The sequence below is a fragment of the Oncorhynchus clarkii genome, chromosome 28 (genome assembly GCF_045791955.1).
Source record: "Oncorhynchus clarkii lewisi isolate Uvic-CL-2024 chromosome 28, UVic_Ocla_1.0, whole genome shotgun sequence".
Classification (NCBI taxonomy): domain Eukaryota; kingdom Metazoa; phylum Chordata; class Actinopteri; order Salmoniformes; family Salmonidae; genus Oncorhynchus; species Oncorhynchus clarkii.
Genome location: NC_092174.1, coordinates 16,055,002 through 16,070,170, shown reverse-complemented (window position 1 = coordinate 16,070,170; position 15,169 = coordinate 16,055,002). Strand labels below are relative to the sequence as shown.

At 45.2% G+C, this 15,169-nt stretch overlaps 1 protein-coding gene across 1 annotated transcript in view; it reads right to left on the bottom strand.

Moving 5' to 3' along the window:
• The window catches only part of LOC139387616 (glypican-1-like), a 123,845-nt gene that overhangs the window by 23,624 nt on the left and 85,052 nt on the right, over positions 1-15,169 (bottom strand). Inside the window, exons 4-7 of the mRNA XM_071133990.1 lie at positions 11,669-11,896; positions 9,924-10,087; positions 4,143-4,308; positions 3,899-4,029 (exon numbers count right to left, since the gene is read on the bottom strand). Of these exons, the coding sequence (XP_070990091.1) occupies positions 3,899-4,029; positions 4,143-4,308; positions 9,924-10,087; positions 11,669-11,896 (689 nt within the window). The remainder of the gene's footprint in view (positions 1-3,898; positions 4,030-4,142; positions 4,309-9,923; positions 10,088-11,668; positions 11,897-15,169) is intronic.

Here is a 15,169-nt window from a genome sequence, read left to right as displayed (position 1 = left end):
AATGCAACAGAAACTGATGACTGCCTCTACACTGCAGACTGGGACGAAGACATGATGCACCTGACCCCACCTATCAGGTGTTGTACCATTGGGTGTGGCCCAGAGGGGGTGGCAGCACCGGTCATCCTACGATCAAGGAACCTCCATGCACCCCTGGCCTGGACGGCTGAAGCATCAACAGCCATAGCACTCCTGAAAACAGATCTATCAGCGGCAGCAGCTCTGACTGCACCTGACTACAAGAACAAGTTCCATTGGGATGTTTCTGAAAGGGAAGGATTCACCTCATCCATCCTATTCCAGAAACAAGAGGGGGAGAGAAGGGTCTTGATGTACTACTCTTCAAACTTGACCACATTGAGGTAGGACAGTCAACATGCTCCAGATACGTTGCTGCAGTAGCAAAAGCTATTGAAAAAACAGCTCACCTCGTGATGTCACCCTTCAATCAGCCATCATCCCTCAACCAGCATCGGACAAATTAGCTGAAATCATCGGATTGACGCAGGTCCTCATCAGAGGAAAAGGAAAGACTGAATATCTATACAGACTCAGCCCATGCCCATGAAGCAGGCCACACTGATGGACCCAGAACTTTTATGAGAAACACATGGCCCCACACACGAAGGCAAACTAAAGACCCTCCAAAAAGGCCTCGCACATCTGGTGGCACCCTCACATAAAAAATATGACTGACTTATTTTATGACAATGATTTATTTTGTGACGAATACAATGTTTGTGACAGACACAACCCAAAGAAACCATATCGAACACCAATGGGCTCATACTTAATACCTAATGCATGTTTTCAGGATATTAGTATAGACTACACCGACATGGGCCCCGACAATTTATCTAAAGGCAAACGCTATCTCCTAGTTATAGTAGATAGGTTCTCCAAATGGGTAGAGGCAATACTAACAAAAGGGGAGGATGCTAGGTCAGTCTTTGAGTGGCTACAAACCAAACTAATACCCAGGTATGGCATCCCAAGACAAATCAAATTTGACAAATGGCTCACATTTAACAAACACCTGAGACAGGTGGAAGAAAGATTTGGCATAAGACACAGATTTGGATCTGTGTACAGGCCCCAATCCCAAAATCTGGTGGAACGTCAAACCAAAAGCAAAAGCTAAGATAGCTAAAGTATGTGCCTCATGGGATAATGACTGGTAGAGTCATGCATGGTCCACCAAGGGAGGGAGGTCATATGCCCGCCCTTGATGTACAACAAATTGTAATGTCTAATTATGTGAAAAAACTGACGGTTCTCTCTGCAGCACTCTCTACCCAGGTTCACAAGGTCCAGGAGGGGGAGCTGCCGGGGGACACGCCACTACTGAAGGTAAAGGTTGGTGACTGGGTGAGGGTTAAAGTCCACAAGAGAAAGTGGCTGGAACCCAGGTGGACTGGACCGTACGAAGTGAAGGAGGTTACTTCACACTCAGTCCAGGTCAAAGGTAAATCAGGCGCACCTTGGCACCGCCTTACACATTGCACCCCAGCCCCAATTCCTTCTAGAACACTGACTGAAGTCAGAGCTGATTTGAGCGGCCTAAATTCGATTCCAAATGAAGACACTCCTTCCTCAGGTGATGCGGCATCAAACTCCGCCTCCCCTGAGAAGGGAACCTCGCCCAGTTAGAGGGACATTTCTCCCTCTCTGGGTGAGGCTGGGGATATCTGGTCCCTTATTTGTGATATTCCTACTGATATTTTGAGTAACCCTAGGACTTTCACATGGTTAATTGAACAACTATTTCACCCTGCCACATCACGTACACCAACCCCTACACATGTCACTTTTCCTGATATCACTCCCTCCAATCACTCCCGTCCCAAACGTAGCACTACACCTACAGACCCACCATACACACCAGACAAGGTTAGAAGCACCACGAATGCAACCACCACCATTGCACTATAGTTTTCACGTCTAATAGATGTGAAGAGGGGGATTTGTTATATAAATATTCATACACATAGCTCATATAAACAAAGACATTCCGTCGTAAGAACACATACACCCAGCCATAAGACTGACCCCCTCTTCCTTGTAGAAACACACATCTCATCTCCCTCTACTGCCCGGTCCCAAGAGCAAAGGACTTTTGCTGTGCACCAATGGGGCCCGCTCTGGCTAGAGCAAGGCCCGCCTCCAACCCTCCGACCAGTCAAGAAGACCGAAACGACAAGACTCCACCTACTTTATTCTATGTATAAAAATGAATGTAACCGTAGTATAAGGTCTCTTTTTCACCTGGCTCCTTGCCGAGTTATGTGAACTAGGTCCGTGCACGTAAAACTGCGGGACAAGATATCTCTGACTCATTAAAACTGTCTTTTGTTACAACTGAAATCCACTCTGTCCAGCGTCCGTGATTTGGTCTCAACTCTCCAGTATTTAAACACTAACACTACTTACAATAGTTAGCAAAACTTACAATAGTTAGCACTACTAGCACTACTTACAGTAGTTAGTACTACTAGCACTACTTACAGTAGTTAGCACTACTAGCACTACTTACAGTAGTTAGCACTACTAGCACTACTTACAACAGTTAGCACTACTTACAATAGTTAGCACCACTAGCACAACTTACAATAGTTAGCACTACTTACAATAGTTAGCAAAACTTACAATAGTTAGCACTACTAGCACTACTTACAATAGTTAGCACTACTTACAGTAGTTAGTACTACTAGCACTACTTACAGTAGTTAGCACTACTAGCACTACTTACAATAGTTAGCACTACTTACAGTAGTTAGTACTACTAGCACTACTTACAATAGTTAGCACTACTTACAGTAGTTAGCACTACTTACAATCGTTAGCACTACTTACAATTGTTAGCACTACTTACAGTACTTAGCACTACTTAGCACTACTTCGCACCACTTACAGTAGTTAGCACTACATACAATGCCAGAGGACTCAGATTTAACATCATATAGTAACCTAAGAATTTCAATGCCAAGAACACACACACCTCCTACGCTCCTTCAGATTTAAGTTAAACTGGCCTCTTGTTTAGTCTGTTTTGGATAGCTCTGAGGCTCTCTGCCTCTCCTGCATAAATAACTGTTCTATAAAACACGTAAACACACATCTATGATATACTGTATGGTACCAACCTGAGGTAGAAGGTGCCCCTACTCACGGATGTTGAACAAATTTGTCCTACTCCCAATCCTAACTGTAACTCTGTTGACATGTGATAACTAATGAAACCAGAGCAGCTGCAATAGCAGTAGTTGCACACTGGAACACTTTATGAATCAAACTGACTTTCTAAACCTGGTAGGACGAATAGGCCTATACATCATCGATAGAAGACTGTCAATAAGCAGGTGAAGCTGTCCCTAGACACTGATCTCAGGTCAGCTGGTTTCCTCCCTAGTGGTTAAGGTTAGAATCATGTAATCTGATCCTGTCTGGTGTTGTGAAGGCTAGTCTGCCAGGTCATGGCAGAGCCTCAGGCCAAATCTGACCTCGACACCTGCGCAGTACAGAGAAGCCTTTGTTCCCCAAAACTATTTACATATTTTCCCACCTTCACTAAATAAAAATAAAAAAGATTTCATGGCTCCTTATGCTTTTTAACAGGCACATAAAAGTGGTGCTTGTACACCATTAAAAGGAGAAGTTAATGGTTGGCCTTGAGACTGTGTTATGAGTCCCTGTTCAGGTATGTGGAACATTATTACATTAAATCAGCACAGGTATTCAACATCAGGCTCTGAATACGTGATATGGCTATGAGCCCTGATCAACACCGTATTAGTTTGATCGGTAATAATATTATAAAGTGTGGACTGGCGGTAGTATATCTGTAAGTGTGCGTGTGCGTGCGTGTTTTGTGTGTGAGTGTGCTGACTGCTGTACTGACCTTGGTGTTAAAGGTGTCTATGTTGTCCATCATGGTGGTGATAGCCTCTGAGATACGCTTGGGGAGAGAGAGGAACACCACATTCACACTGGATGCACCCTCAAACCTGTTAGCCACCTGCAGCATGGCATCTACAGAGACGGGGGGGACGGGGGGGGATACAATATTAAAATGTGAATGCATGCTTTTAGGCATTAAATGAAATGAGTGTGAAAATGTGTGTGTGTGTGTTTATATGTCTCACCAGCCAGGTTTCTCCACTCTGTGTCCAGGTCGGCGTGGTTGGCAAGGCAGCCCTTCAGCACGTTTGCACAGTAGTTGGCACAGGGCCTGGCAGAGGGCACGCCACGGCAGTGGCGACAGTACGTCATCTTCATGATGGCACGCACACACTCTGGGCTCAGGGGCACCTGGGAGAGGAAGCACACAACAAAACAGATGACACATACAGTACCAGTCAAAAGTTTGGACACAATCAGTGGTATTGTGACAAGGTAGGGGGGGTATACAGAAGATAGCCCTAATTGGTAAAAGTCCATATTATGGCAAGAACAGCTCAAATAAGCAAAGAGAAACGACAGTCCATCATTACTTTAAGACATGAAGGTCAGTCAATCTAGAAAATGTCAAGAACTTTGAAAGTTTCTTCAAGTGCAGTCGCAAAAACCATCAAGCGCTAGGATGAAACTGTCTCTCATGAGGACCGCCACAGGAAAGGAAGACCCAGAGGTACTTCTGCTGCAGAGGATAAGTTCATTAGAGTTAACTGCAGCTTTGACAAATCAGAGGCAGAAACAGCCTGGCATCCAGGCTAAATACAGGCCGACATGTTTCCCTTCAATCATGAAATGAATGTCCCTGTGAGTTCTTATGGTTTTCTTTTCATACAAAGCCTTGGCCGTTCCAACACCTCTATGAGCAATAGCATATGTTCCAATGACAAACAAGACTGAAAGAAATGCATCAGGCATTCTGCATCAGGCATCATGCATCAGTGACTGTCCCTGCCATTCCAACGGTTACTACTGCTTCTGCCACTACTACAATAGTTCCATTATTGTCATTCGCTATCATGGGTCCTGAGATATGTGGAAAGGAGAACAGCTTAAGATCCTGTGAATACGCGAGTTTCCTTGGCAATGGGCGAACAAACGACACACACACACACACACACACACACACACACACACACACACACACACACACACACACACACACACACACACACACACACACACACACACACACACACACACACAATACAGCGGGAGTTCACTTCCCATGGCCATCCTTTTACGCTAGCGCCTCGCTTGTAGGTTTTAGTCAACCTGGTTACCGTGGAAACTGATCAGCCAAGAGAATTAGCTTTTTTTCCCACTGCATGACACATCCGTCTTCACTTTCCACCAGATCCCTCCATCCTTATTTTCTTCCGCCTCTCTCTCTCTCTCTCTCTCTCTCCCTCTCTCTCTCTCTCTCGCTATCCCACTGGGCTGTTCCCTCAGGAAAGGGCCTTGGTGCATTATGACTGAAACTGGGTTAATACCAGTAAGCCCTGCTAGTAAGAGAGCCCCGGCTACGCATACAAAACTCCAGTATAAGTGTGTGTGTGTGTGTATCTGTGTGAGAGGGAGACTGAGAGCTCAGCTCGGAATACCAAACTCCTCTTAGCTGACATCTGGGGCGGTGTGATGCTTTTCCTGGAAACCGCCACCCTTGTCATACCAAAGTCAGACAAAGCGTAGTTAGCAGAAACATGCAGACATTAGCTAACAGTATCCAATGTTCTAGACAAATGAACATGGTCTCAGGACCACGGACAGAAGCCTCTTCCTCTAATGATACCTGACAGTGATGGCACTGATGAGCTAGGTTCCTTATCTACTCATTATAATGGGATTGTTAACCTGCTACTGATATCGTACCAGGAGACAGTTGACTTTACATAAAAATAGACTGTTGATGATATTGATGTTGACAGCAGGTCAGTGACTATCTATTGATTAGGAAACAGTCAATATGAATCAATGGGAATGCAGGGTTCTGGTGATGACATAAAATAGTGTTGGTTTCACATCCTGACTCGACAGCAGGCCCCCGTGTCCCCCCTCCTCTCCTCCTTCACTCCTTTTCTCCTCCGCTCGTTAGGCAAAGGAATGAGTCAGGCAATCACTGTTTTGATGAGAGAGAGAGAAAGGCGTATGTGGAGCCAGAAGAAAAGAGTTGACAGTAATAAAGTTCCAGAAAGCAAACGGAGAGACGGGAGAGAGAACACGAAGACCTAGAGTCAGGGAGTAGACACAAAGGAAGAGACAGAATATTTGAAAGGAAGGATTTTTCCTTCATTTGAGTTAATGTTATCATCCTGCACACATTCAATGAAGTGAGAGCTTTGTAGCATGACTGCAGCCAGAGAAGCCTATTATCGTCACCGTCTGATGGAAAACTCTTATCTCCAAAACAGAAACTTTTCAGGAAATGGACAAATATTTTCCCATTACAGAACATACAATTCTGAAACGTCAGAAGCTATTTTCCATACATTTTCTTGGTCCTAGAGTCTTGAAATATTCAGAGTACATAGAAGGGAGTCATTGCCTTCAATAAATGTTTTAAAAAAAATGTCAACTGTCAAAGATGAGAGGTTTTCATCAGACAGCGACGCTATACTGTTTAGCCTGATCCCAGATCTGTTTGTGCTGTCTTGTCAACTCCTTTTCATTCACTGTCATGCCAAACAATGAGGCAATGAGAGGGACACAAACAAATCTGGGTTCAGGCTAGCATACTGTAGCTCTGACATCCCAAACCATAGACAATAGGCTTAATGGAGTGAGCAAATCATCCATGCCCTGATTGCTTGAGGTTAATGCTCACAGTTTTCCTCCCTGTAATTCTTTGGATGCACACCAAGCAGACAGACAGACAGAGAGAGACAGAGAGAGACAGACAGACAGAGAGAGAGAGAGGGAGAGGGAGAGAGAGAGAGAGAGAGAGAGAGAGATGCTGGGAATGGCTAACCGACAGACATAAACTACACAGTTCTACACACCGACCTTACACTAATTAGGTAACCTTTGGAGAATTGTGAATTAAGAGCAAGTGTGTGTGTGTGTGTGTTTGTGTGTGTGTGCGCACGTGCCACGCCAATGACATTATCAGTACTACATGTAAACAGTACATTATTCAACCTTACCACTGTGACCCTGCCTACACTACATCTCCATATACTGTATACATGTCAGAGAGGTCCTGGGAATAGGGTGGCCTCTCTCTCTCTCTCATTGTGTAATTAATGAAGATATATGAGTAGCCTCTTCCCCCTGCGTTAGCCGTACTAGACTCCAAGCCTCATAGTGATATATGTGGCGCGTGCTGTGGCCTACTTCCTACTGTACTGTACCATCAGGACAGAGAGCGTCCCTGAAAACTGGTGGTGATGAAGGTAGGGAATACACACAGGGAGGAGAGAGAGAACTACCTCTGAGCAAAAACGTTTCTCTCTTTGTCTCTCTCTCTCAATCTTTCCCGTTCCTTTATGTGTGCACACCTACCCACACTCACAGATTAACACACACACACACACATCTGCAGGCGGTTGTAAAGGAGAGGCACCATAAAGTATAGCCCTGGGCTCAGGCAATCAGCTCCTGCTACAGCAGTTAATGTCAACGCACCCATGAGAAATGGCCCCCTCCACACACAAGACAAGAGTAAGGTTAAAATCAGAGCACTACTACTGAGAAACATCCGCTCTTCTGTAGGGGGTCAATATTGATGCGATGGTGAAAAATGTCCCCCCGTCATGCATAGTGCAAGGGGAGTGTTATAATCAGCGCACCAATGACATTTGTTGATATTACCGCAATAGGGAAAGATACAGTTCACACACTCCTATTCTGAAATACGGAAAGTGCAGTTATTAAAGTGAAATTAGGCTTTTATAAACTGTTTGAGGTCATCTCTTTGCAACAGTCATGAGGAGGTATAGCCTACTAAAAGTGTGTTCACTACTATATAATTGTCCTCTCCATTTGGCAAGGTGAGGGTATTGTGCTGATGTGAAGGTTAGCGTGTTAGCGTGATGCACCTCTCTAAGTGTGTCCCTATAGAGGGGATAAGACACACAGCCCACACAGAGGGACCTTCGGGTAACTCAATTAAGCGCACAACGTAGCATTGCCTAGCTGCAAGCATAAGGGAATAAAGCCTAGAATTACAGTGGCCACAGGTAGCGAAGCCTAGCGAAGCGAAGCCGCGAGCATAAGGGAATAAGGCCCAGAATTACCATGGCCACAGCTAGCGTAGTGTAGCCTAGCGTAGCCGGGGGAATAAGGGAAAGCATGGCAGAAGTTAGCCCAGCCATGCCACAGGCATACTGTAAGTGGGCATTAGAGTTAGCATGGGCTTAAGGGGAAAAGGCCAGGCATTAGCATGGCAACAGTTAGTGTAGCCTAGCCTAGCAGGGGAACAAGGAATAGTATTAGCATGGGCAGACAGCCAGACGCTAAGCTGGCATTTCTATTTATGACGTATACCCTGTGGATCCACTCTCCAGACCTGCTAGGCTGGACTACAGAGCACTGCCAGCCCGCAGGGTGTCAGGCTGATAAGCAGTTGCTAGCTATCTCACCCCCACACACCTATTCCCCTCCCTTCTCCTCCTCTCCCCTAGAGCTGCTTGATCTGATCCATATTTCCTGACTATAGCCGTGTTGCTGCTGCTGAAGGACATTCAGCGATGTGTCCATTAAATGACATTGGCTGGGGAAAATGCGTAAGTAATTAGTGCGGCTCTTACAAATTACAAAATGTCATCCTTGCACTAATGCCGGGGCGCAGGGAAACCGTTGCTATTCTCAATGAGGTCAGGGAGTATTCTGGCACGCATTAACACAGCCACACAGACAGTACTCTGGGATACGGTGTGATTTGATGGCAGGGGAGGGGAGGGGGGAGAGAAGGTGTACATCTCACAGTGATCTCTTGTCACAGCCAAGGTCAACATGTGTGTACATGAGTGTCCCTCTCACTCCGACTCTCCTTCCTCTGTTACCCGTTGTCTTCCATTCGCTCTTTCTTCTCTACCTCATCTAAACCCTCTCTACCCGCTCTTTCTCTCTCCGTTTCCCTTTCTCCTAACCACACAATCCCAACTACAGTCTGATTGGAACTACAGGGAGGAGAGGGGGGGGGGGCGTACCCATATCCCAGCATGCCATCTGTCATTCTGCTCAGCCCGCTGCCTCCCTGGCTGGTCCAATCAGACTCGAAACTCCACATAATGCATAAATCTCCCCTTTCTCCTCCTCACCTTCCTCTCTCCTCCATTCCTCTACTCTCAACCCATTCCTCTACTCTCCTACCTTCCCTTCCTCTACCTCAGGTAGCTCCATTGACATTGTCCAGAGCTGTGGCTCACTCTCTCCCTTCTCTCCTGTACACACTGTATGTGTGAACGACCTAGTGTTCTGCTCTTAGATTTCTCCCTCCTCTGATGCGCCGTAACTCTATCAGAGATTAATTGGCCAGTAATGAGACGCACAGCCCTATTTATAGGCTGTTAATGGGCCCCGTGACTGAGTGTGTTTGCCACACACTGTTCTAGAGAAGCAGTACAGAGTCGCCATAGAACTACTGTACACAGTGTGACGCACAGCCGCTACAAAGGTCCGAAGCCACAGACAACACGACAAGACAAAATAAATGCCGGATGCTGTAGGATTCATGGAGGATTTGAGCCGTCCATTTAGCTGCCTGTAGTGTGGGTGTTTTGTTTACATTAGAAGAAGAGGCACCAGGGATTCTTCTCTCATGCCGTTGCATTAGTTTGGTAGAACGTTTCTCGAAACGTATCTCAAAGCTCCAGATTCTTGGTGTATAAAGTGGCAGATTGATGTACAGTAGGTTTAATTGACAGGATAAGAGAGGGACAGCGCGCACGCGAGAGAGAGAGAGAGAGAGAGAGAGAGAGAGAGACAAAGACACTGGCAAACATAAGAGGGAGAAACATAATCTGTCTTACCTGTGACACCTTGCGAACCACCTCCCCGCTGATCACCAGTCCCTGGACAAAGGAGCGTGCCGCCACAAATGTACGTGTCACTTTCAACTTGAGGTCGCGGGGGGTGTCACCAAATGGTCGCAGCGTCTCCGACTGCTTGGACACACACTCCAGGTAGTCATCACCTACAATCAAAACAACTTTATTAGTTAAACACCCTTCATACTTCCCTCATAATGACAGCTAAAGCAATTTAACAACCTCACATAGTTAAGAATAAAAGTTGACAGCAAACAAGATGAAAATCATGACAATATTTACCAGGGTTGAGGTTATTCAATTTCAACGCAAGAGTTTGTGGGGTCGGAAAAATAGAGAGTGAACAAATGTGAACGATGACGAAGGCCAGTGATAGACGCCAGCCTGGCACGTTCATACAATTTGGCATTGTCTGGATGGACGGCTGTATATTTGCATCTCATAGGAGAGAGTCAACACCTTCGCCGTGGCAATCTCGGGAAAGAGACGTCCCGACGGAAGTCCTTAGGGACATTGGCGCTAGGAGAGGTGTGATGACAGATGTAAACTCGAAACAAATTAAATTCCTGTTACCGTGTGAATTACGTTGCCGTGTTGGGTTTGTTTCAAGGGCTGCACATGTTAATATGTCTTATGGCATTGTGTCTTCTGGCCGATGTCTGACTGGAATTGAAATGGTATGTCGGGTTGACTGGTTGTCAGGCACATTCCTGTTGTTTGGTCATAACATTCAAATGGAGATGATTAGATTAGAATCTGCCTGGTGTTTTGCTGTCTTTTGCTTTCACTAGCAAAGTGTTAAGAAATGTTCATTCAGGTTGGGTTCCCACTTGAGCTATTTGAAATGTGGTTTACCATACCTTGAGAACCTGCTACTAAGCTCCTGTGTATGTCAGACACACATACTTTTTTTTGTGTGTGTCTTAGAGAATATTCTGAACTGAAGACAAGTGTCACCACTTTAAGTCTGCAGGTAGCCTAGTGGTTAGAGCGTTAGGCTAGTAACCGGTTGCTAGATCGAACCCCCGAGGTGACAAGGTAAAAATCTGTCGTTCTGCCCCTGAACAAGGCAGTTAACCAACTGCTGCCCAGTAGACCGTCATTGTAAATAAGAATTTGTTCTTAACTGCCTTGCCTTGTTAAATAAAAGTCTGAGCCTATTGGTTATAGTCAATTATTCAGAGTGGTGTTTCATGTACACTGTAATTGTTTGAGTGTCAATTATTTTGTGACTAATACATTCTATTGGTAAATCCATTCCTCCTTTCACAGAGTCATTATTTGATTGGCTATATGCCTATAATTTGATAGTTGTTAAATTAACTACACTCCACACAGAGCACATGCTTGGGTACCAACTTAACATCCCTGAGCTGCTAGCCGCAAAAAAAATCATGCTGGAACATTGGTCGCTGGGATTAGCTGTTTGTACCCAGCCTCTTAATAATTGCATAACGGTGCAAGACAGACACATGTTCATTATAGGCATACTGAGTCACTGATGCAATTATTCGCTATCTTGCTCGATCCTCCAGAGACGCACAGGGCCGGTTGCATTCATTCACATAACATTGGAGTCAGATTGATGAAATCATTTTATTATTATTCTACTTAATGTTTGGATAAATTGGGGGGGGGGGGGAAAGCAGCATTTATTTTCAATGGAGATTTTAAAAGTGAAATATTCCACAGATCATATTTAAGTTCAACGTGTAATGTTTACGTACCTATGAGGTATTGTCCATTGGCTCCCTTGAACAGCCTCTCCAGCAGGCGGGCCCAGAACTCGTTGAGCGCCTCCTCTATGTTGATGTTGGAACCACGGTAGTACCGTCTCAGCTCCGTGTACAGGTCAGAGAACACGCGGGTGTTCTGGGTGTACAGGAAACCTAGCACCGGGGGGTAGGACTCTTGCAGGACAACCTCAGAACGGTTCAGCAGCTCCAGGAGGTAATCTGGAATGTGACAGGAAACAGGAAGTGTAAAACAGGAAGTCCAATCTGGTGGGATTACATTTACAGTTTAGCAGACACTTGTATCCAGAGCAACTAGGATTAAGTGCCTTGCTCACGGGCACATTGATAGATTTTTGACCTAGTCATCTTGGGGATTCAAACCAGAAACATTTTGGTTACTGGCCCAATGCTCTAAACAATTAGGCCAGTGCTTCTCAACCTTGGTCATGGGGACACAAAGGGAGCACATTTTAGTTTTTGCCTTTTGATGAGTCGATCATTTGAATCAGCTGTGTAGTGCTAGGGCAAAAACAAAAATGTGCAACACCTTTGGGTCCCCAGGACCAGAATTGAGAACCAGTGAACTAGGCTACTAGCCGTCCTAGTAGGAGGATTTAGATAGACTCCCTATGTTCTCTACAGACGTCACGTTCAGGCAGTGGTAGTGCTTTACTTTGTTGTGCATAGCTTTAGTGGTTCTTAGCTGAGCTGTTGATCGATGTTTTCCTCCTTGTTCTGTTTTCTCTCTCACCCTCTTTACATGACACAGTCATCTCTTCACAGGGGGTTTGGAAGCAAAGTAAATGCAAAAATGAAAGGGTATAATTTCCCTTTTATGTGTTTTCTTTCCCAGAATCCCCCTTGCGACAAACAACAGTAGGACAAAGGTCAGACTCAAAGAGCGGTGTTGCCTATGATACAGCTCCCTGCCGTTTAGTGTAGTTTAGCTGTGAGGACTGGGGCTCTGCACCGACTTCTCCGAAACTTTACACCACTTCTCTCTCTGCGTCTCATGGCTTTGTACTGCGTATGAAAAGATGCCACAGAGATGAACCCGGAGAGGAAGTGTTTAGAATGTATTCTCAGGATAAGGATAGGATGTGCAGTGGAAGATACTGTACGCCAAACACATACAACACAATGAGTGGGATACAGAGACAGTAGAAAAAACACAGTCAGAGGCATGCAGCATAAACTGGCACCAACAGACACAGGCACATACAGGCCTGCAGAGACACACAAACAAAAAGCAGAGAGCAAAATCGACAGCAGACAAACCCAGTCCTGCTGGAATGGGACTCTCCAATCTGTCAGTACCATGGCTCTGACCAAAACCACACTACACAATAACAGGCTGCACTGTTCAAGAATACATTTTCATTGCATCGTCTTTAATGCGCGTGCGTGTGCGTGTGCGTGTGTCTGACTGTGTCGTTTCCTTTGAAGGCGCTCTTATCTCCTCCGGCCCGCCATACACCCCAGATGGGGAGCAGCTGAGGAGAGGAATCACTGAGCCTCTATGAAACCCCCAAGTATGGGTTAGAGAATTCCCGTAGCTCAGCAGTACTGTCTCTCTCTGTGTGTCTCTCTCTCTGTCTTTCGCTCTCCCTCTCTATTATATATGCAGTTGAAGTCGGAAGTTTACATACACCTTAGCCAAATACATTTAAACTCAATTTTTCACAATTCCTGACATTTACTCCTAGTAAAAATTCTCTGTATTAGGTCAGTTAGGATCACCACTTTATTTTAAGAATGTGAAATGTCAGAATAATAGCAGAGAATGATTTATTTCAGCTTTTCTTTCTTTCATCACATTCCCAGTGGGTCAGAAGTTTACATGCACTCAATTAGTATTTGGTAGCATTGCCTTTAAATTGTTTAACATTGGGTCAAACGTTTCGGATAGCCTTCCATAAGATTCCCACAATAAGTTGGGTGAATTTTGGCTCATTCCTCCTGACAGAGATGGTGTAACTGAGTCAGGTTTGTAGGCCTCCTTGCTCGCACAAGCTTTTTCAGTTCTGCCCACAAATGTTCTATAGGATTGAGGTCAGGGCTTTGTGATGGCCAATCCAATACCTTGACTTTGTTGTCCTTAAGCCATTTTGCCACAACTTTGGAAGTGTGCTTGGGGTCATTGTACATTTGGAAGACCCATTTGCGACCAAACTTTAACTTCCTGACTGATGTCTTGAGATGTTGCTTCCATATATCCACATAATTTTCTTGCCTCGTGATGCCATCTATTTTGTGAAGTGCACCAGTCCCTCCTGCAGCAAAGCACCCCCATAACATGATGCTGCCACCCCCGTGCTTCAAGGTTAGGATGGTGTTCTTCGGCTTGCAAGCCTCCCCCTTTTTCCTCCAAACATGACGATGGTCATTATGGCCAAACAGTTCTATTTTTGTTTCATCAGACCAGAGGACATTTCTCCAAAAAGTACAATCTTTGTCCCCATGTGCAGTTGCAAACTGTAGTCTGGCTTTTTTATGGCGGTTTTGGAGCATTGGCTTCTTCCTTGCTGAGCGGCCTTTCAGGTTATGTCGATATAGGACTCGCTTTACGGTGGATATAGATACTTTTGTACCTGTTTCCTCCAGCATCTTCACAAGATCCTTTGCTGTTGATCTGGGATTGATTTGCACTTTTCGCACCAAAGTACGTTCATCTCTAGGAGACAGAACACATCTCCTTCCTGAGCAGTATGACAGCTGTGTTGTCCCATGGTGTTTATACTTGCATACTATTGTTTGTACAGTTGATCGTGGTACTTTCAGGCATTTGGAAATTGCTCCCAAAGAGCAATCCAGACTTATGGAGGTCTACAATTTTTTTTTTTAGGTGTTGGCTGATTTATTTTGATTTTCCCATGATGTCAAGCAAAGAAGCACTGAGTTTGAAGGTCGGCCTTAAAATACATGCACAAGTACATCTCCAATTGACTCAAATGATGTCAATTAGCCTATCAGAAGCTTCTAAAGCCATTACATTATTTTCAGAGAACTGGAAGGAGAGGTGGCCAAAAAGAGGAATTGGCTTTGGGGGTGACCAATGAGATATACCTGCTGGAGCACGTGCTACGGGTGGGTGCTGCTATGGTGACCAGCGAATTGAGATAAGGTGGGGCCTAACCCTAGCAGGGTCTTGTAGATGACCTGGAGCCAGTGGGTATGGCGACGAGTATGAAGCGAGGGACAGCCAACGAGAGCTTACAGGTCGCAGTGGTGGGTAGTATATTGGGCTTTGGTTACAAAACGGATGGCACTGTGATAGACTGCATTCAATTTATTTAGTAAAGTGTTGGAGGCTATTTCGTAAATTACATCGCCGAAGTCGAGGATCGGTAGGATGGTCAGTTTTACGAGGGTATTTTTGGCAGTATGAGTGAAGGATGCTTTGTTGCGAAATAGAAAGCCAATTCTAACCTCCTTCCTTCAGTTAGTGCATTGAAGATGGGTCGTGGCTGGGTCTTCCAGCATGACAACGAC